Source organism: Eumetopias jubatus, unplaced genomic scaffold, assembly GCF_037043125.1.
Source record: "Eumetopias jubatus isolate StellerSeaLion01/CBP00866 unplaced genomic scaffold, mEumJub1_p1.0 scaffold_10, whole genome shotgun sequence".
NCBI classification, from domain to species: Eukaryota; Metazoa; Chordata; class Mammalia; order Carnivora; family Otariidae; genus Eumetopias; species Eumetopias jubatus.
The window spans coordinates 29,301,729-29,324,929 of NW_028274816.1; the positions used below are offsets into that span (position 1 = coordinate 29,301,729).

The following is a 23,201-nucleotide window of genomic DNA, read 5'->3' on the forward strand; positions in this document are numbered from 1 at the left end:
CTAATAATAGAAAATGTAATTATGCCATTCATCTTATGAATTTTTCTTTTTGATTTTTTCCTTTTTTTTTTTTTTTAAACAGGGTCATTTTGGAATTCAGCTTCCTTCAATACTGAGGCTTCATACCTTCATTTTCCTACTTTCCATGGAGAACTTAGTGCAGATGTGTCTTTCTTTTTTAAGACAACAGCTTCATCTGGGGTATTTTTAGAGAACCTGGGGATTACCGATTTTATAAGGATAGAGCTACGCTGTGAGTCTCCTTTTCCTTAGAAGCTTGTGGGATTCTATTTAATAGTAAATCCTTTAACTAATTGTTAAACTACTGTGTTTCTACTTTATCAGCTAAATCTTTTCACTGTGTCCTTTTGAAAAAAAATCTATGATATTAAGTTAGCCTTTCTGCAAGAAAATTATTTAATATATAACGCAATAATTTGAGAAAATAATTGGTATTCTCTAGAACCAATTGAAGTAGGGTTTTAAATCCAAATAATTAAAACTTTTTAAAAACTAAATTCTCAGGTAATTGCAGAATTACATAATTAAATCGACCAGCCATATAATTTTGTATGCCATATAATTTTGGTATACTCTTAGGCCACTCTTAGTATCTTATTATCAAATGTATATTACGTGCTTTTAAAATTAGATAAACTTTGAATCATTGTAAAAATTTTTACATAAAATGCCAGATGCTATTTAGTTTTCTTGTTCTGGCTTGATAGCTTTGCTCTATCGATATGCAAAATTAACTCTGAGGATGAATTTCTTAAAATCTGGGTGTTATTTCCAAATGTATTTTCCGTTCTCATTCCACGTCTATTCTTGACTGATGTCATCGGTTCCTTCCATAAGATTTAAGCCGTTACTTTTATATTTCATGATTGCCATGCCATGGTGCTATTCCTAAGTGTGTTGAGGACTCCTCTGTCCACCACAGGGACTGACTGGAACAATCTTCGTATCTCCTATTTCCAGCTCCAGCAGTAGTGACCTTTTCATTTGATGTGGGGAATGGGCCTTTTGAAATCTCGGTGCAGTCACCCACTCATTTCAACGACAACCAGTGGCACCACGTCAGGGTGGAAAGGAACATGAAAGAGGCATCTCTTCAAGTGGATCAGCTCTTACCGAAGACACAGCCTGCTCCCGCTGATGGGCACATCCTTTTACAGCTCAACAGTCAGCTCTTCGTGGGTAAGTTCTGTTGGGAGGCAGTTTGTCATTGAACTCTATGACCTAAGTGTAGAGGTGGGCCAAAATGAAATAATACCAACTGGTAAACACAACAAGCCACTGTTTATTGAGAACCTATGTTCTAGGCGTGCCAGATGTTTTATTTTTTCCTCATAACCAACCTGTGAAATGGGTTAACCCCATTTTACTGATGAACTAACTGAGGCACAAGGGGTTGAAATGCCTTGCTTTCAGAAATCTACCTAGTAAATGAGATTTGAATTTGTGTTTGATTCATTCCTAAGCCTGGATTCTTAATATTACAGATTATGTAATTGGCTCTAGTTTGGGTTGTTTTGGTTTTGTTTTGTTTTATTTCTTACATTAGTGCTTTTAGTGTTTTGTTGGGGGGTGTTTATCTCTGTTCTCAGGGGACTTAAGGAATCCTCCGTGTAGTTGCGGCTGATGACAGACAGGGACCCCTGTCAAAGAACAGGCCAATAGAGGAAAAAAAGAAAAGCAGGAGCAAAATGTATAAATCATCAGTTCTTCTGCTGGTGTCTCTCATTTTGCCCACTTTTCGGATACCTTCTGGTCACCTACCTCATGCTTATATCCAGATATTCCTTTATTGCCTAAATACATTCACTTGGTATGTGTAGACTTCATAGTGGAATCCTTCTGGAAGTGTCTGTTTTATTTTCAGTCTTTGCTAATTACTTTATAGAACTCATCGACCATTAAGTTCAGGAATTATTTCTTACTTGATCACTTCTCATATAGTTTAATGTAAATAAGGGCACAACAACTCTATAAAGCCGAATAAATTATAAATGATCAGAAATTATATTTCAAGCATTTTTAAGAGTTATGTGTTAGAACAAAATTCAACAGATTCCCATTACATCTTTTATTGCTTAATAGTCTTGTTTTATTACTCTCACTGCAAAAGATAAGCCAATTTGTGACTTATTTGACTAAGAGACATTTGGGATTTCTAGTGAATTTATATACTCCTATTTCTAACATTAATTCTTTCATTTAATAAATAATGAGCAGCTTCTATGAGTAGGGCACTGTAATAGACAACCTAATCATGATCTTGCAGCCACTCAACTGACTTATTTAAGGGTATGGAAAGAGTAAGGAATACTTGGAACACATAACTTTTCTTTTAGTAACATCCTAGAAACTCAGTCAGGAAACTGACATAGATAGTTCTTGATATACAAAAACTGAGAGATGGCTGCAACCAAAGGTATGGCAAATTAAAATCTGTCAGTATCTTGGAAATAGCCTTACTATTCTTGGAAATTGAGAAGGCCGAAACAGTCCTCAAATTTTTCAGTGAAATCTGTTGCAGTTCGCCTGAACATGAACTTTCATCCTTTGTGTGAATTTTAACTTCATAGAAACGATGTCACTATATAGTGTGTGTGATAGGAATCCTGGCCTTAATTTGATTTCAGGTAGTTGTAATGGTTAGAAGTACTGTTATATCAGAAGACTGTGTTGGAACAGACTTGAGTCTTTTGCCATCAATCGTGTTATAATTTTAATAAATATACCTAAGAGATTTCATCTTTATGGTGGCAATTGGTTAGGCTTTTGATATTCCCATCTGTGTTCAAATCCAAGGACTGCCTGTGTGAATGTTTCATAAACTAAAATCATTACTATGTTTAAGTCAAGTCACTGAAGACTAAAAATAAAAGCAGAAAGATCTCTGAAAAAATTGTTACATCCACTATTAATAAAAATCTGTTTATATAATTCCCTTCTTTTTACTCATAGGTAACCGAGAAAATTGACAAGGTTACTGTGATGACATTGAAAGAAGGACTCCTGTTTTTTAAAAGGCTTAGGGAGAGGCACATCTTTTTATCTTTACCTCTACCACATAAGTGGACCCCTGTCGTAGGAAAGAGACCCAAACAAATTAATAAAAACTATACTTACACAACAAAATATTAATTTCTAAATTTGTAACATTACTTTCAACAAATCAGAATATTTTTTAAATTTCTAGATGAAAATACTTCAATGGGGGTTAAATTATAATTTAAAAGGTTACACCAAATTAGTGCAAAGTGGGTAAAAAACTAGTAAAAAAGTCAATAAAAATTCGAACTAACTTAATATAACACTTACTAAGACCAAAAAGTAGCTCTCTGCATTCCTGATAGTATGTTTCAGTGGGAGACAGGAGGCAGCCAATAAAAGAGTAAGTAGTAAGACAAAATAGATATTATTTATAATATATTTATTAATATCATACACATTTTGTACATGCATGCACACACACACATATTTGTGTGTCTGTGTGTGTGCATACAAATTCAGATAATGATAAATAATATAAAATGTCAGGAAATGACTTGGGTTGGGGGGTTTCTACTTGAAGTGGGGTGGTCAGGGGGTGCCCTCTGAGGACCTTACCTTTGGAGAGAGGCCAGAGAAAGCAAAAGAGGGAACATCTGTGAACATCTGAAGGGAGAGAATTACTGGCAGAGGGACCATGTTCAATGTGAAGAGGAGGAGCTTTAGGAGTCAGGGAGCAAGGAGGAAGCCATTGTGGCCGGAGGGGAGAGTCAGTCTGAGGGAAAGCGTGGTTTCAGTTGTGGTCAAGTTATATGCTGGGTCTTGTGAGACAGTGGCGAGGAATTTGGATCTGTGGTCCCTGTGGGAGTTAGTGGTGGCAGGGGCTGGAGAGGAGATGGTGAAAACCAGTGGCGGGCCATACTTTAAGTGTAGACGTACACAACTTGTGCTGGATGGGTTGTTGCTGTTAGTGTGTTACTTCTTAGCCCTGCTAATCTTCTTGGGGACAAGACCCTTCTTTGTAGGTGTCTGGGATCCTCGCATCATTTCTCAGTTTTCAATTTCCACTGAAGTTCGCGTTTCTTGTTTTCTTCCTTTATCATAATGTGTAGGATGACTCAAGCTGTTCCCTGACCCTTCAGTCTGGATTATACACTATGAGCCCTACAAACCATAGTCCTGCCAGGCTGCAAAAGCCTGCTGGTCCTTCTTCACAGCCCGGAGAAAATATTCCCCTTCCCCCCTTTCCTTCAGTGAGATCCCACCCGTCCCACAGTCACACACTTCCAGGAAATTGGGCTTCTTTGTTCATATGCTCCGTGCCAACACACAGTCAAATATTGAAGGGACCCTGTCTTGGACACTGTTTCCCCATGTGTGAATACCTTCCAGTATTCTAGAGTTCAGTCTGTTCTCCGAGCCATGACTCCGTGGATGACTGGGAGTCTCTGCTCTGATTCAACAGAACTGATCCTCTGGTTCAGATTTTAAAGGGTAATTTCATTCCCCTTACTTACAAGTTCAAGAGTTTGAACCCATCCATCCTAAAAATAATTACGGCTAATCAGTATTTTTAAGTATGCATAATGACTGTCATTTGTTTTAGGGTATCAGGATATATTAATGAGATAAATGTAACTGTAAAGAGTAAGTCTACAGTATAACTTCTACTCCTAAAAAATGTTTGAGTTCAGACAATGATGATGATGAAGATAGTTTTAAGTTACATAGAAACAAAATCTTTATAAACATGGGACAAAACTGTAAGACTAATGTCGGTCTAAGATAATGTTAGTATCCCAGCATTTAGTAGCTTTACCAAAAATGTACCTTCTTGTCTGTAAACAAATTTGGCAGAAAACATTAACACTATTGTGGAATATTTTAAATACCAAATAAAGTTACTTTATAATACTACAAATATGAAACATAAGAGATTTTGATAATATAGAATTGTTTGTGATATATCTGTAACACTTTTACCTACAAGTAAAATGTTGTGCATATTTGAATATATATTCATTTTGATTTCAGTTATATTCTCCATCTCACTGTGCTACCACAACCAGGCCTATGTTGATATTTATTGACATTACATACTTTTTTTGAGCTTAAGGATTTTGGTGGTCTCTCAGAAGTGACTAGTGGAATGGGATAACCTGAAGGCATCTAATATGTTTTCTCAATTGCTGGCTTCAGTCTCTCCCTTAAAAATCAGTTGTAAAGTGTGTCCACATTTCAGAGTGAAACTCTGAGGCAAGACTGATGCTTTACCTTCTGAGCAAAATCAGTAAAAATAAATAGAAAGCATGATTAAAAATGTGATTCAGATGAGCAACAATGATATATGACGATTGAAATAGAAAGAAGGAAATGAGAGTTTCAGAGGTGGACTAGTGTTCGTCTACACCAAAGATTTATAAAACAGAACGATCCCTGTACTTCCAAATATTGGAACAATTGTCTCCCATTCATCTAAACTGTAGGATGCCATGCAACCAGAAGGAGTAATAAAAAATAATGAACATAAAACCACTTGTATGAACAAGTGAAAACAGTTGACAGGAATGTAATTAGAAACAGTAAACACCAATGCAGTGACCATCTCCTCCCCTTTCCCAAATATCCCAACCATCACATTGCTTTTCGTAATAAAAATGACAATTCACTTTCTAGTTGTTGCCCATCTTTCTCCATTCTTGTTCTTAATTATGGCACTGGGTCTTTCCCGACCTTTTCACATTCTTTCACTTTCTCCTTTCTGTATGTGTGTAATTTATGACCTGAGTTGAACAGTCCTATTCAGAGGTGCTATTTATTACTTTAAAACATAAGTTTAGTGGCATGATGTTAATTGGTGTATTAAACATATGCCCTTGACCCTGTTACACCAAGGACTCAATGTCGAGAGTCACTGCTGTTATCATTCCCCTGCAAACATTCTCCAACCATGGAAATGATGGAGAGAAAAGAAGCAATCGTTTTTTTTAAGCTGAAATGTGACAGTGGTCATTTTCTATTTTGGTTTGTAAACTCAGCATTTTTCTTAGAAGTTTCTTAAATTAGCCTTGAATTGATTTTCATTCAACTAGCTCTGCAATTTTTGTTTGCAATCTAAATTCTTTTACTGACAGGTTTTTAAATGGGGCAAACTCCATCTCAATACTTTGTGACTAGGACCTGAAGGAGAAGTGAGAACTCCTGACATAGACTCTGAAGTCATTTGCATTGCATTTGAATTGCATCAAATCCACATATATTTATTGAGCTTCTGGAGCAAACCATTTCTAAATGCCATACACAAAGGTTAATGTTGAACTCTGAGCATATTGAAGCTCTGAAGGTTGGTTCTCACCCTTTGTTGCACATTAGTATCACCCGGGGATCTTTTGGGAAACTGACAGTACCAATACAAAGCTAGATTTATTTCCGGTGGATGGGCTTTTGTGTACTTGTAAAGTTGGATGCCATAAATACATCCTTGTACTGGTCCTTTGGTGAACATATGCTTGTATTTATGTTGGGTCTGTACCTAACAGTGGAATTACTGGGTCATAAGATGTGCATATGTTAAGCCTTAAGAGACATTTCCAAATAGCTATTGACCATTTGGATATCCTCCTTTATGATGTGGCTGTTCAAATCTGTTGCCCATTTTCTACAAGGTTGTCTTCTTTTTTTTTTTTTTTTTAAGGTGTCGGGGGTGGCCCTGGGTGGCTCAGTCGGTGAAGTTTCTGACTCTTGATTTCGCTTAGGTCTTGATCTTGTGGTTGTGAGTTCAAGCCCTGCATTGGGTTCCACACTGGGCATGAAGCCTACTTAAAAAAAAAAAAAAGATTTATAAGAATTCTGTGTATATTTTGGATTCATTCCAGATACATTATTCCAAATTTCTTGTCTCTTTGGATTGTATTTTCATATGCATATGTAATGGTGTCTTTTGATGAACAGAGGTTATTAATTATAATATATCTAGGATTTGTCTTTTTACTTTTAGTTCACTTTTCATAGGCTAAAATAGTTTTGGGATGAGCATGTCAAAAAGTTTTACATTTGAATACTTTTTATTTCAATCTGATTTTCTTTTGTGTAAATATGTTCCCACACACGAAAGCACAGTGCAATGAAAGCCACATTTCTCTTTCATGCAATCATATCATTTACTTCAATTGTGTTCTTCTCTCCTCCTTGAGATGGCTTTTTCACGATTAGCTTAAGAAGCGCTCAGTGTACTTTTGCATTTTTAGTGAGCAAATCTTAGTGACTGTTGACTGAAATCAGAATTCACATGGGATCTCTTAAGAGCAGAGAATATGACTCATACCACCAACAGTTCATTTCTTTAAAATATGCTTTAGGAGGTCAAACCAGAGAGGTGCTATGGCCTTGGCATGTGAGAAAACTAAATAGACCCACATTTTTCTGCTGGGACTACCATGAGGCCATGTTCTCACCACTGACTTTGGTTCAGGGAACAGTGCCTGCATTTTCTGCCCTATGACACTGTTGCTTACACTACCTTCCTATTTCAGCCGTAATAGTTCTTTGAACGTGAGGGAGAACGGTCGTCCTCCCCCGGGCTCTCCTAGGGTTATGGTCAATGAGGAACATTCCATGGCAAAATTATAGCTGGGGTCCAGTCTCACAGCTCTGTACATTAATGCACCATTTCTACAAGGCTAAGCCTTCCCAAGGATGGCTGGGTAGACCAGGACTAAAGATCCAATACATAATATACAGGAGACCATTTTTTCCCTTCAATCCCCTCACTTGGTCCTGGGCCCAGCCTGCATGGGCTATCACTTTCCTGTTCCAAGTTGATCTCAGTGGTCAGAGCCTTAGCTGCCTTTCTCTGCCACAGTACCATGGTTAGGGAGAGCCCGTGTACTCTGCCAGACATGTTTCTATAACTTTAAATTTTAAAGAGAAATGTGGGATCTTGATTTCTTTTTTTTCTAAGGCCCCTGGGCAAATACACAGTTGTTCCCAGTTAATCCTCAGTAACATTCAAGCACAGCACATAAATAATTTGCCATTAAAAAATTAAAGGTCTTCCTGCTCAAAAAAAAAAATTGGCATAGGAAAGAGCCAGCTCATATTTCGTGACAATAGCATCTGTCACTTAGACTCACTTCCTGGGAGTCATGATAAAAGGGTTGGACTCAGTCTCTGTTCATCGCCTAGTGCACCTGTTAGGTGCAGATCCCAGTACTGTTATGTAAGTGAACAGATTCAGTAACTAAGGTTAGTCATTAGTTTCTCAGGATACCTAGTGTTTGTGAAGTTCCAGAATTCATTATATCTGATATAGCATGGCAGGTAAATTGATAGGAAATTAATTGGAAGACAGTTCCAAACATAATAGCTCAGTGGAAACATCCATAATCAATTAATCAAACGGCAGCTCATTTTAATTGGACCCACTCTAACCCTGAAAAGTCATTGGAATCTTTAATTAAGCTTTCAAGCTCAATACTATTTACATTCGCTATGTTCTCCAGAATAGTTCTTCTTAAAATAAGAAGTTATTAACTTGAAACCTAATGGTAAAGCAAAAATCCTCAACACATGTATGACATGTATGCTTGTGTTTAATTAGACTTCCTGATAATTTGAAAATGTAGTTTAAAACTATTTGATTAAGGGCGTACCTGGGTGGCTCAGTCAGTTAAGTGTCTGCCCTGGGCTCAAGTCATGATCTCCGGGTCCTGGGATCAAGCCCCGTGTCGGGCTCCCTGCTCAGCAGGGAGTCCGCTCCTCCCTCCCTCTCTGCCCCCTTCTCCCTGATCGTGCTTTCTCACATGTGCTCTCTCTCTTTCTCTCTCTCTCTCTCAAATAAATAAAATCTTTAAAAAAATAAACTTATTTGATTAGGTAAATATTAACTCTTCACAAGTACACAATTCAGAAATCCTGTTTGCAAGGCTGGGTGTTGATTTTCTTTTCACTATTAGAAATATATGTATTTAATACATATATGTGGGGTTTTTTTCCTGTTAATATCTCCATCCTCTGACCTTCTTGTTCACCAGGTACCTATTTCTACCATTATAAACATCATGTGTTTCCCTGTCTAAATCTATTACTAGACCATGAGCTCTGTGAGGGCAAGATCAGTTGCAGATAGTTCCGTACCTCCCATGTCAGACACCGTGACCAGCGAAGAGCTCCTACGTAGAGCTGGCAGAGCTGAAACGCTGTTCAAACCAAAAATGATCTAAGGAATAGAAGAAAATGAAAATTACCTTTTTTTGACCATATTTTGGTGTGGAGACACAGTTTGCAATAAAAGGCCAACTGTAGGGTTTTGCCCTTTACTGCCTCTAACTGAATGTGTTTATTTTAATATTTCCTCAGCTGTGTCCATGGAATTCTGTATGCCTCTAGTTCCTCATCACCTAGAACAAATTAAAACAGATAAGAATAAAGCTGGGGCAGGGGCGCCTGGGTGGCTCAGTTGGTTAAGCGACTGCCTTCGGCTCGGGTCATGATCCTGGAGTCCTGGGATCAAGTCCCGCATCGGGCTCCCTGCTCGGCAGGGAGTCTGCTTCTCCCTCTGACCCTCTTCCCTCTCGTGCTCTCTTTCTCTCATTCTCTTTCTCTCAAAATAAATAAAATCTTTAAAAAAAAAGAATAAAGCTGGGGCAGATGAAAAGGAATTGTATTCAGCTGTTGGACTCCCATGTTATTTAGTTATGATGTCACTGGCAAAGGGAGTTCAACTCCTAAAGCAGAGAGATTTGCTGCTTCAGAGTGACAAATGCTTAACAGACTGTGATTTAACATTACTGTGTACTATAACCTATATATCATGATTTAAAGTACTCTAACATGAAATAAATGAAATACACCAGGAATCCACCTGTAATCCAGACTTCCCAGCGCCGGACTCTCCTCCAGAGAGTTCCCGGGCCAAAGCTAAAAGCAAGGCTGTGGGCTTCCTTACCCAGCAAAGAAAAGTCCAGCAAGGATGCTAAGAGAATTTGGTCAAAGACTTAACTCTGAGCTCTCAACATTCTATTGACGTGACTTAGCAGAGTGTGAGAATAGGGAGGTCTGAAGCTAAGGTGAGGAGCAGCTTTAATGTGGAAGGAAAGGAAGAGGAGTCCTAAGGATAAGGGGAGGAGAGAGCCTTCAGGGGTGGAAGGAGACAGAGTAAACGTAGGAGGGAGGAAACAAGAAGATTGTCAGCTATTCTGAGACTCTGGGATGAGATGAACTCCTTTGTCCCTGCCATGCCCACATAAACTGGAATCGGAATATGTCTGGCTCCATAGCATGCTGCATCTGGATTTATAAATAAAAATATGACTTCATTGTATGTGCGTCACAGAAGAAGCACAAATTATGTCAGCTGAAGCAATTTCAATACACAAGTTTAAGTCCAGGTGCTTGAATGGGGACCCTTATGTCTATGAACCTGAATTGTAAATACCACTAGTGAAATGAGTCCAAAATTCTTAGAAATTCTTTTGGTTTTCCCTTCATCGTATTTCATTATTCAAAAATACAGAATTAATGGATTCAGAAATATTCCTTGGGTTTTATCCTCATTCTCAGGCTTGGGGACCCTGTGCGGGCAATAGTGTTCTCTCTGTGAAGCACCAAGCACCCAGCTCCCACCCCCATGGCATAATCCAGTTTCATGAGCCAGTGCATTAACTGGTTATTAATAATCAGTTATTAATGTCAATTGCTGATCAATTAGTTATGATTATAAGTCATTACTGCACAGCTCTTCTGTGTCAGGCACAGCTCTGTGTGCGAGGGTACAGGGTGGTTGAAGCAGATATATGCTGATAATATACAAAGTCATTTGGTAAAATGTAAAACCTGGTAGTCGGTGACCAAGACCTATGTAGGGTCTTTCTGGCCAACTCTTGGTTCTGAAGGTTAAAAAAAAACCAAACCTGTTTAATCCTTGAGGATAAGGAGATGTTAACTGATGAAGGCTAGATGAGCGTGCTAAGTGACGTGGTTGAGGAGGGAGCCAGCATGTCCTAGGAAGAGCCAGTCTGTACAGAGCAGGTGTAAGATCCTGGCCATGAGACCACATCATCTGTTCAGCGACAAAGCTCCTTTTTAGAGGACCTGTGATCATCTAACGCCTCTGGGTAGAACCATCCAGACTATTTAGATTAGAGTACTATTTGCCCACTTAAGTTCTGAGTATTACTTTATGGTGTTTCTGGACACCAGGTGAAGGGCCTCTTTGAGCTTACATTCTTATTAGGATCATGCTGATGAAATGTGGGGTCAAGGGACCACCTGAATAAGATCTACCTGGGAGGTTTGTTGATTGTTTTGATTCACAGCCCTTATTTCTGGCCCACAGAATCAGTGTTTCTTGGAGCAAGGCTCTATTTTTAAGAAGGCTTCCAGGTGACACTTATATTCCTTAAGCTTTAAGAGCCTCTCTCTGCCTTAGAAGAGCAGGGTCTGATTCCACTCAGACATTGTAAACCTCTTCAGGGGTCACTTGATAAGTCATACTGTCATGCATTAGCCAGTAAATGCTACATCACTGTCTCTCCATCAACCCCCTGCCCCCAGTTTGTTGAGAATCTTCCCAAGCTTGCATCAAACCACACTGGACCAGTATTTAGAAAAAATTCACTGGGAAGTATGCCAGACAAAAGCAAATAATCTCAGTTACCATGTTTTTGATGGGAGGGTAACGACCAAAGACCATATCAGTGCACAGTCGTTAGAAGAGCTCAAGGAGTCTTTCATAATTCTCAATAAATTAATACCATACCAGCATCAGGATCAGGTTTCAATATGAAGAACGAGCCACACTGACCCACAAATATATGCTGACTTAAAATTGCAAAAAAAAAAAAAAAGCTTCTACCTAAGACTATCAGTCCATAAGATACAGCCTTATTTTGTTCTTTGAAAGAAACTAAAAAACAAAACAAAAAACCTCTCTGGCTTACATTTTAATAAATCATTTTTAGGAAACCAATATGTAACAAATTCAACCTTTGGAAAAAACTGAATTCATGTTTTATCTTCTTGAATTCTCTCAATAGTGCGTCACAATATTCATTATGCTCCCCAAATTATGTTGGCTCATCCAATTTTGCCCGTAAGGCCACAGCTTTTGCCATGCTCTCTGAGGCCTCAGTTTTATCTGGTCTTGAAATCCTGAATAAAACACCCAGGAACATGTTTCCATTTGCAGTATTTCCCTTTTAGGTGGAACGGCCACCAGACAGAGGGGCTTTCTGGGCTGCATTCGGTCTCTGCAGTTGAACGGAATGTCCCTGGACCTGGAAGAAAGAGCTAAGGTGACGCCCGGAGTGGAGCCGGGTTGTAGAGGGCACTGCAGCAGCTATGGAAAATTGTGTCAAAATGGAGGGAAGTGCAGAGAAAAGCTCAGTGGGTTCTCTTGTGACTGCACCCTCTCTGCATATACAGGGCCGTTCTGCTCCAGGGGTAAGTATGGCATGGGGTGTCCTGACAGGAAAACTCGCCCAACATGAAGAAGACATCTTGCAGTAATTTTCTGGGTAGCTAATTGGAAGCAAAAATAGTTCCATTTCGGATTTTGTTTTTTTGCCAATTACCTGTTTCATGCCAATCCCATTTCATTTCTTAAATATTTGCCTCAATTCTTAAAAAAAAATAGTATCTATTAATAATAAAGCCTCTCAAGTTGCCTCTAGGTGTCCTAAAGTGTTGGCTGCTTAATCTGCTTTTTTCTATCTGATGTTGATGCTTTTAAGTATTATGGCTGTCAACAACCTGTCCCTTGGGGCAGCTCTCTATTTTAAAATCTCTAAAGGCATTATTGTTATTTTTGATGAAGATCATCAGCCATGAAAGGAGATTTAGGAAGGATTGTGTTTTGGTTTTTGCCAAACAAATATTTTTTCCAAGAATAAAAATAACTTTTCCATTAAATATGCACATGTAACAAAAAAGAGATACTCAGGCATTTTGCTCTGTGATGTGGCTACTATCCGTGACGTAAAATAGTGGGATATTTTTCAGTTTGTCTTGTTCACAGACCTATGTCATGGAAGAAAGAAAGAACTGAGTGTAGTATTAAGTGTTCTGGACGGACTTCTCTGAATACACAAACATTTGTTGTGCTTTCATAGTTGCTCCTAGAAAACTGCTATCATGTTTAATTCAGTTGCTTTATTTGAGTGTGTCTGAGCTACTGAACCTTTTTCCTGAAGGAGGCTAACAAAAATTGCCTCCAAATTGAAGCAACTCCTGCTTTGCAAAGAAAGCATTTGGGATTATTTCATGAAAAGTGGGTTAAAAGTCATCTACACTTTATCAGAACTAAGTTATAATTTCAAGTCAACCCCTTGATAATAACTCACACACCACTGCTATCCTTCTAGGAGGCTGTTTACATTTTAAGTTAAGAGATTCCTGGGTGGCTTAGTGGGTTTAGTGTCTGACGACTCTTGATCTTGGCCTGGGTCTTGATCTCATGGTCGTGAGTTCTAAATAAAGTTAGAACAAAGAGCACCTCTTCTGAAGAACTTGTCTTTACTTTCTGAGTCTAAATGATTTCTAGTTCAGCTTGCTAACTGCAATCAAGAATGCTACTCTGCATCTGTGTATTGTATTGCATATAAAAAGTGTATTACAGAAATAAAAATAATAAAACAAGCAAATAAAAACACTCTTCAAGTGCCAAGGGAATGCAGATGTTGCTATATTACCCGGTGAGCGTCATTTACAACTCACGTTCCACAACTAGTCCTTTATAGTAATGGAGAGAAGCAGAGTCCAAGGACCCAGCTCCAATCATTCCTCCAGTGTCCTCCTCATTTTCATACATGTATAAATAAACAGGTAGTGTGTGTGTGCATGCACATGCATGTGTGTGTGAATTTGGGATATTAACCTCATATAAGTAAAGTACTACACTTTTGTAAAACTAAAAGAGGCTGGATAGTTCCTTATGTTGATCACTGCTACACAGAACCCTGCTGCCCATCTTATATTAACACTGGACTTAAGCTTCTTTTCATAGGGCACAATAAATAGGGGAAAGTGTTTAGGCAAAAAAGAACATTTCTTTCTCTTGATCCTGAAAGGTAAGAACACCCCTCAAGCTTCCTTCCTTCCTATTGCAGGAAGACTAGTGCATCCTAGCTACAAAATAATAGATGGGACTAAAAATTTAAGTAAGAAAATGGATGGTAAGGGAGATAAAAGCCAAGAAACCTGGTTTGTGTCTGAAGTCAGAGAGGGGGACGTTATGCTTTCAATTACAAGGTTAACTAGCAAATTAATTACATATAATTCTAACATAAAGCCATTTCAAGGACAGTCATAAAAGCTCTATTAATTTCCTGTGTTATTTAGTCCTGGTTTGGGGCTATTTGTTGTATCTATACAATTTGTTATTTAATTAGAAAATATCAATATACCTGAAACAAGATCCTTGTACTTAATTTTTTTAACATAAAATGTGTCTTATCATTCCAGAGATTTCTGCATATTTTGGATCTGGCTCATCTGTGATTTACAATTTTCAAGAAAATTATTCCTTAAGTAAAAATTCCAGCTCCCACGCTGCTTCATTTCATGGCGATATGAAACTGAGCAGAGAAATGATCAAATTTAGCTTTCGAACAACACAAGCACCAAGCTTACTGCTTTATGTGAGCTCCTTTTATAAAGAATACCTTTCAGTTATCATTGCCAAAAATGGTGAGTGCTTTTAGATGAGAGAGAGAGAAAATTGAATTAGAACATTAGATTAGTAATAATATGGATAGTTCTCATGTTCTTGCCTCTCAAACTACGAACAGGAAGAAAAGCGTGCCTGTTTTTTGTATTCGATATTTTTAAGACTATCCTATAAATTTAATCTAAAAGGATTACTTTTTTTTTTTTTTTAAAGATTTTATTTATTTATTTGAGAGAGAATGAGAGATAGAGAGCACAAGAGGGAAGAGGGTCAGAGGGAGAAGCAGACTCCCTGCTGAGCAGGGAGCCCGATGCGGGACTCGATCCCGGGACTCCAGGATCATGACTTGAGCCGAAGGCAGTTGCCCAACCAACTGAGCCACCCAGGCGCCCTAAAAGGATTACTTAAAATTAAGATAGCTTTAGCTTATTATAACTTTGATAATTTTACATTCAGTGTTAATTTTTTATTTATATAAAATACTTACCATATTGTATTATTGCTAAAAGCTCTTTACTATTTCATATAATATCAGTATCAATTTTGTGGGTCATTTTGAAAGAAGATACCTATTTGTATATAGTAAATATTTCCTTCAATTAAAAGTAAAGAAGTTTTGAGGGAATGTTAACAACCTACCATTATATATAGGAAAAGGTCCCCAAAGTAATCTGTTGGTTCTAATGGTCAGCAATGAAATAGTCATGGAAAATGCTGGTACAGAGCAATGGCTTGTGGATTAGGACATGTGTATGTTACAGAAACCTTGTCACAGAAAACCACTTGCTGATGTTTTTTCTCCTCCCTATATCCAGATTAAAGATAAAAATTCTATAGATAAATTATCTGAGTGAGGAAAATAAATTTATAAACTTGAATATATCATTTCAACTCAAATAAATATGGCCCAAGGGCACTGAACACTAAAATAAAAATAATATTGATTAATAAGTATATTTACCTTCCCTGTGTATCTTTTGAGCTTGAAGCTTATCTATACATTAGGATATTTTCTTTGCTAAATTGAAGATACCTTGTGAAATAAATTGGCATCTTTGCAGGCAGCTAAGTGAATAGTATTAATTCTCATGGTAAGTTTGGCTAAAGACCATTCATTTCATCCTGATTTCATTCCAAAGTCTATGACTGTGACCACGTGGAAATATTTTTCATCTTCAGTAAAACCATATTTGCTTATAAAAATTCCATTAGTCAACTGCATTTTAGAGTGGCAGATGTATTTTTTCAAAGGTGAGATTGTGGAAGCATGTTAATGCAGTATTCCACAACAGTATACTAGGTGTGTTTTTTTTTAAGTTAGAGACTAGTATAGAGATTTGCTTATGCTTCACTGCATATTTGACTTCTAGGGGGAAAATTAAAGATTTGCAGGAAAGACTGCTTATTGGCAGCATGCGTGGTCTTGATCTTGAAAATAGGGCAGTTTGACACAGAAGCTGACTTCTAGGAATTATGAGGAAAGGAGACATCCAATAAGCTACTGTGAATTTTCCACCTGAAATTAATAGCTAAAAAGAGTACTCTGAGTTTTTATAAGTAGCTCTTAAACTACAATTTTAACTAAAAATATAACTTCTCTTCCCTACTCTAGGAAGTTTGCAGATCAGGTACAAGCTAAATAGATACCAAGAACCTGATGTCGTTAACTTTGATTTCAAAAACATGGCGGATGGGCAGCTTCACCACGTAGAGATTAACAGAGAAGAAGGCGTGGTCTTCGTAGAGGTAATATATATAATACATTCAACAGAAGCAGTGCTTACAGTTAACGATTCCCCAGCATGAAGGACCGTCGGCAGAATTATGATAATGAATAGACTGAAGACATCCTTCCAGGGCTGCTCTCGCACAGACCATCGACACACTGCCAGACGGGGTCTAGTTTTTGAAAGGATAAAGATTCTGTCCAAGATATGATTACTGTTTGATACCCAAAATGCCAGACTTTCCTCGTTTGTTTTACATCATTCAGGAGGGAAAGCTGTCTATTTTATCGTACATACTACTAGTAGGGGTATTGCTACTTCATGAAACCAGTGGAATTGCTCATTCTACCAGCTTTTGAAGAAAAGCACGAATGTTTTGGCCCTCTACATAGAGGAAAATGTCTTAGCTGAATGACTCAAGTGAAAATACCAACCTAGGTAAAGGTATCAAGGTGAAAATAACTCGTATCTTTCTTTTTCTTTTTCTTTTTTTTTTTTTTAGCTTTACCAATTTTGAATTTCTCATACAGTGGAGAAAATTAAAATGATATAAGGGGATAGAAGGTGGGGTGCACTGATACCTGAGGGTAGAATAGAAGGTTTAGAAAATATCATTCACCTTTGTAAATGGCTCTTTAAAATTTGTTTTTCTAAATCTTGGGGGCCATACTAACAGTTGCCTGTTTTATCATTTTCTTTTGTCTTCCTTGGCTTTCTATCATCTTCCCAACAAAATGGCATCCATCTGGCTGTTTGCACCTCATGTAACAATTCTATAGATTGACGAGAATGCAAAGAGACAAGTCCACCTGTCATCAGGTACAGAATTCAGTGCCGTCAGGTCTCTTGTACTGGGCAGGATTTTAGGTAAGTAAAGGCACGACCTTCCCCTAATCGTGACGCATAAAGATCAGAAGGGTTATATTCCAAACATGCACACAGGCCACACACAAATTCATCATGCCAAAAGAAATCTCCTGTTTTGTTTTAAGTACGAAATGAGTGATAATCAAGGCAGAAACCATACCTTCTCAGGGGTTATGTAACCGTGTGCAGGGACTTCCTGCTGAGCAAGCATGGTCCTTTGATAGTAATGTCACTGTGGTCTCTGTGTAATGAAACATGATTTTGTTCTCACACTTCAAAAATATCAAACAGTAAAAGTAGAAATAACAAACTGTGTATCAATCAGCCGCCAAATACACAGGTTGTCATCTAATGATCAAACCAGGACTAGGCCTAAGAGAGAAGGGAGGGGAGAGCAATAGCTTTTTTTCAAGGTTTGTGAATCTGCTTTAGGTTCTGGCTTGGATCCTGTTTGCCTTGTTGAAAGGTGGTAGTGGCTTGCCACTCTTGCTGGAACCCAGTGTTAAATGTCATATGATTATTATTTATATTCACCAAGCACTTCTGATAGTAGCACTCAAGTAGAAACATTTTCTTGCCATTTAACATCCAAATATATGTACATTTTTTATACTTGCCAACAAGGACTAAGTGGGAAAAGGGGTACTATGTTTTAAAAGGGTTTTCTTTTTAGTTATAAGTAAATTATAAAGAGGAGTGATATTTCACATGATTTGGTGGGGTGGGGGACCTCTTGTAGTCTGGTGTTCATCTCTCGTTTGATATTTGAAACTAACCTGGAGTATTTCGCCTCGGGTAGTAAATGGAATCTTTTATTTTTTGACTCTTCAGCTGTTTGTACCTTGACTTATCATTCCATACATTCCCTGAACATAATCTCAGAATCCTGAGAATGTTTGATTAAACCCATGGGTGAATGATCAAAATATTGGTTCTTGAGAAGGTTAATAGTTAAATTTATAAATATTTCTAGGTTTTCTAGGACTATGATGAGCATCAAAATTGTGTGCTCTCATTCTCCAAGCAAACAGGGGAAATATGAGTTGCAATGTTCTCTCAGTATGCTAGAGTGGACATGTGCAAAGTACTTGTTAGATATTTGGAAGCTTAACTGAAAAATTCCAAGTGAGTTTCATCATGTAAATTATGTAAATTCAACTATAGTAATAAAAAAACAGAAAATAAATATAACAAATCTTGATCTCAAGAGTTCCTCAGTCTAGCAGGGTCTGAAATGAGGCATTACATAGAAATGTAAAATACAAGATAGAAAATTTTAACAGTCATGCATAATGTTAATACAGTCATATTTTTGAAGAAATAAAATCTTCAAATTTAATGCCACGCTTACTGATGAAAATACCTTTTGTGAGTAGAAATATATTAAATATATTATAAAACAATTGAGAAACTTATCTGCATTCTATTAGGAGGATTGTATTAATCAAACAGTAGAATAATAGCATTCATTATATAAATATTTGTTTCCCTTTTTGTAAATGAGGAGGGAGATTAGTAGGGAATTAAAGATGTTAATGTTTTTATTTAAGAATAGCATATTATTAAAATGCATGTCATTCATACTGAAAAATAAGATTAAAGTCCAGATTCAGCAATGAACTTTATAGTCTGAATCAACTCATTCTCCTAAAAGTATAGGTAGGAACTTATAGGGCGTGTATCTAAGGTTAGGATCTTGACCCAGGACCAAGGACTAATACTCCATTCAAGTCATTTGTAATTGAAAGGAGAGTAATAATTTATGGTCAAATTTGGTGTGGTATATGAATTTACAATTAAACATGTAGTATATAATTATATTTTAATATAGTATATTAATTTATAGTAAAATAGATGCTAAAATGGAGCTATTAATTTTCCAGAGAATTGTTCAATCTTGGAGTTTCTTATTATGTTAGGCTGGGTCCTCCAAAAAGCAGTCGCCAAGACAAAATTAACCATGTGAGGATTTTATTCGGGGAACACTTACATAAAAGAAAGTGGGGAGGGAACTGGCCAAGAGTGGCAGAGGCATCAGATGGCCATGCAACTCTGCTTCCAAATGAAGGGGGGAGAGAGAGAGAGAGAGGAAAAGTTAGAAGTATCTTGGAAGTCCGTGTAACCTCAGAAGGGTTGAGCAGTCTTTGGGGAGCCCTTGAGTCAGCCAGCCATCAGAAGAATCTCCTGTTTCCCAAGAATGAGCCCACCTTAGAAATTCCCTGCTGTCATCAGCCACCGCTGGTACCACCCACAGGAAGCACGGCCTTGGCCCAAGGATAAAGATAGGTTTCAGAGCCTGGCAGCTGGGGCTGTTGGTCAATTACTCTCCTCTAGTTGGAGGTCTGCGAGGCATGTTGTCATGGCCCCACGCTTATCAAATATGGTTTTCCTATTTGGAAGCCCTTTTGGCTTAGATTCATTTAGCACATACTTTGTGATCACCTGTTGTGTACACAGAGAATGCCATCCAGCAAGATGGACATTGCATCTGCCCTCACAGAGCTTATGTTAGTGGGCATACACATCATCGTCCTACACAATGTTCCTGTGTATCCAATTGAGTATAATGTGCCCTATGTCACATTAGATAAAATAGTTCCAAATTACCCTCCAAATAAAAATGAGTAAAATATTTGTATCATTTTATGATTTCTGAATATTTCTTTTAAGGGAACAGAATATGAACATTGATCAATCATTTTTTTTTTTTGGAGTTGTAATTTGTCTGCCTTTTCAACCAAAGACTGAAGGATATGACCATTCTATATTCCATTTTAGATGGAAACCCAGAAAGGAGGACATATTTTCCCTCTTTCAGCTTTCTCCATTACTCATTTCTTAAACTTAGTAAGAACTATGGAGATGATTTTGGACTATTGTCACTGTGAACAAACATTACTAGCTGATACACAAAAGGAAGGTGAATTTTTGAAATAATATCAAACTCTATTATGACAACATGGAAACCATCTCCAACTCCCTATTACATTTAATTTAAGTACTCAATAACTTTGACAATAATAATCATTAGTAGTTGGGAGCTGTGGTTTTAGCCAAGCAGCTTAGTTCAGATCCTCCTACGATCAAGAGTACATTAAATCTGCTCTTCATATTCATGTCTCACTGTAAGATTATGCTCTGAATTCTGTATCTAGATACTTTTATACGTTATAAGAGATTTTTGATTTATTTTAGTAAAAACTGGATGATTATTTTCACTTACTCTGAGTAGTAGCTTTTGCATATTAGAGGTCTTGATCAATAGTGATTATTCCTGGGGTGCCTGGGTGACTCAGTCGGTGAAGCATCTGCCTTGAGCTCAGGTCATGATCCCAGGGTCCTGGGATAGAGCCCCGCATCCAAATGAATAGATAAAATCTTTTTAAAGAACAATGATTATTGCTCTCTTCTGAGGACACAGAGCCAGGAGGTAGCTCAGATCACTGCAGTGGAGATTAGGCCAGATGTAAATAATGTCTGTAGTCAGCAAGGAGAGGACAACTGGTCTCCGCTGAAGGGCTGGGGGAATAATTTCCAGTGTGTCAGGAATCCTTTATGTAAAACTCACTTCAGTGCCTAGAGGTGAGGAGAAATCAGATGACCTAAGTCCTGATTGTGTAAATATATTGTGAAATGACACTTAAGAGAATGGTTATTTTAAAACCAAATTTTAAAAGAGAAGTACAGCTTAGAACAAGAGCAGTAAGAAATCTACTGAATTTTTTTTTCTTCATCAAGTGGATTTTTGAATATTTTAACAATTAAAATGTCATAGACCATCTCTGATGCATAGAGTGGCTTCATCCTTGTGGAGGCTCTAATTGTTTCCAGAGAATTAGCTACATGAACTGGCCATACCTAGAAGCTTAAAGACACCTCTCTCCTCATCATGATACAAGAGCATAGATCAAAGTGTGACGTCCCAAACCCAAGGAACACTTGGGTTGCTGAAACGTGTTATCTGAGTGTTATCTGATTTTAATTATAGAGCACATGGTATGGTAGACATTGGGATTTTGTCAGAGGCTCATAAAAATCATGAGGCTGTGCTCCAGGTAGGAAGGATGAGTCTGCGCCTTTGACAACGCTATCACCCTCATTGCTTTCATTTGGCAGTCAAACATTATAAAACAGAGCTCTGCTTACACTTCAAAAAAAATACTGAATGATAAAAGCAAAAGTCATGAATCCCAAATTATGTATTTATCAGCTGCCAAATCTAGACACCTTTGCACCATGATAAAACTAGAATAATTTCTAAAATAAAAAAGAGAAGGCAATTGTTTATTTCTTTAATTACTGACATGCTTTAAAATGTACCTGCACTAGGAATAAGTAAAAAAATAAAGCCATTATCAGGGGCTTACTCTGTTGCATGAGTGACCTTACTAAAGAGCAGGAATTGATGGAAGAGAAGAGAGAATGAGGTTGGCAGGAGAGTGCATACAGGAGCTTTGGGCACAAAGCAAAGAGATGCTGGCAGGCCAGCCTAGTGATGAGCTGCGGGACTGGTCTGTGAGAGTAAGAGCAGTTAAATGTGAATTCTGCTAGTGTTGTCTATTAAGTATAATAGAGGGTTAGAGCTGGTTCCCATGTCATCTTAGTACAATTTGATATTATTACCTAAAAATTACCCTCCTTGCTTGATAACTGCTACTAATGCTTGTTAATGATGATGGGAGTTAAAAATTTGTTCCTATGGTCCGTTTCCTTTGTAAAAATGAGTACTTGAAGACAGAGAGGAAGCAATTTTTTTTCCAGTCTTCCTTCCGAAAAGGCAGGCAGTCTGATGTCATTTCTCTGTCAAGTGTGTTGTTCACATGTATGAAGTACTGGTGCCGAAGTGAATGATTTCTCAGCAGCTCCTCTAAGAGAACTATTAACTTGAACATTATGTAAGAAGAGATCTCTCTAAGGTGTAATTGATCAAAGGAACTATGCAGGTGTGAAGTTGCTTTGCTAACTCATTTAGGTTTTGTTGGGTCACAATGCCACACATGAAAAAAGAAACTCAGTGAAGACCATTACATAATCTTGAGATTGCATCAAACCTTTCACGGAAAAATGTGCTCACCTCTTGAATGATATAATTTAACCCATTGTAGAATGACTGAAAAGTCACTGTTCAAAGGCTGAGTGAAGTTTACAGTTACTATCTATTACTTGTTTATGTCAAATCTGTTATGGTGCAGGGACCCTGACAAGCAGCAATCCGTTGGTCCCTCACGGTGTGGGAAGAACGAGGCTGCATCAGACGGACTTGGCTCACATTCCTCCGTAATTAATAGGCTGCGTCACGTTCATTTTTACATCCAAAACTCATTGTAAAATGAAGTTCTGAGTTCTGTTTATGGATTGTTTTTATGTTAGAAGAGTTTCCTAAAAGCCTGAAGATGTTTTTCGCTCAGTCTGTGCTGAGCAGTAGCTTTGGTATATTTAGAGGCAATGACCCATAGGGATCATTGATCTCTTCTGAGGCTGCAGAGCCAGAAAGTAGCTCAAATTTCTGCAGTGGAGATTTAGGCCAGATGTAAATAAAGTGTGTGGTCAGAGGAAAGAGGGTATCTACCCATCTCTTAGAAGATCTGTAGGAACAAACGTCAATCTCAGTGCTAGTTTATGTAAAACCTGCTTCAAAGCCAAGGGGGTACATAAGATAGTTTGATTAGATTATTTAAGGGACCTTGTTGATTTTGTAAATGTCTTGTGACACTTAAGACAGGTTACATTGAAAGCAAAAGAAAAGTACAGGTCGCCCAGAAATATCTAACTATAAATAGCTTCTGTATTAATCAGATTTTCAAGGTTATATCTCAGAGCCGTAGGTTTGGTTGGCAAATAAATACCTTTTATGAAAACCTGCTTCCTTATCCACGTAGTGTTTGCTGACTGCTTTGCCATTTTACTTTTCCACTAACTCTTGTTTATTGAATCCTGGTCAT

The 23,201-nt window shown here is 37.7% G+C and overlaps 1 protein-coding gene across 9 annotated transcripts in view; it reads left to right on the forward strand.

The window, feature by feature from the left end:
* Nucleotides 1-23,201, forward strand: part of CNTNAP4 (contactin associated protein family member 4) — a 258,259-nt gene that overhangs the window by 225,330 nt on the left and 9,728 nt on the right. For 7 of the 9 annotated variants that reach the window (XM_028095590.2, XM_028095603.2, XM_028095608.2 and 4 more), the window contains 6 exons: nt 83-253; nt 982-1,200; nt 12,202-12,441; nt 14,461-14,685; nt 16,278-16,411; nt 17,172-17,259. In XM_028095590.2, coding sequence (XP_027951391.1) covers nt 83-253; nt 982-1,200; nt 12,202-12,441; nt 14,461-14,685; nt 16,278-16,411; nt 17,172-17,259 — 1,077 coding nt within the window. The remainder of the gene's footprint in view (nt 1-82; nt 254-981; nt 1,201-12,201; nt 12,442-14,460; nt 14,686-16,277; nt 16,412-17,171; nt 17,260-23,201) is intronic. The other 2 variants (XM_028095618.2, XM_088027153.1) reach the window with 1 other exon arrangement.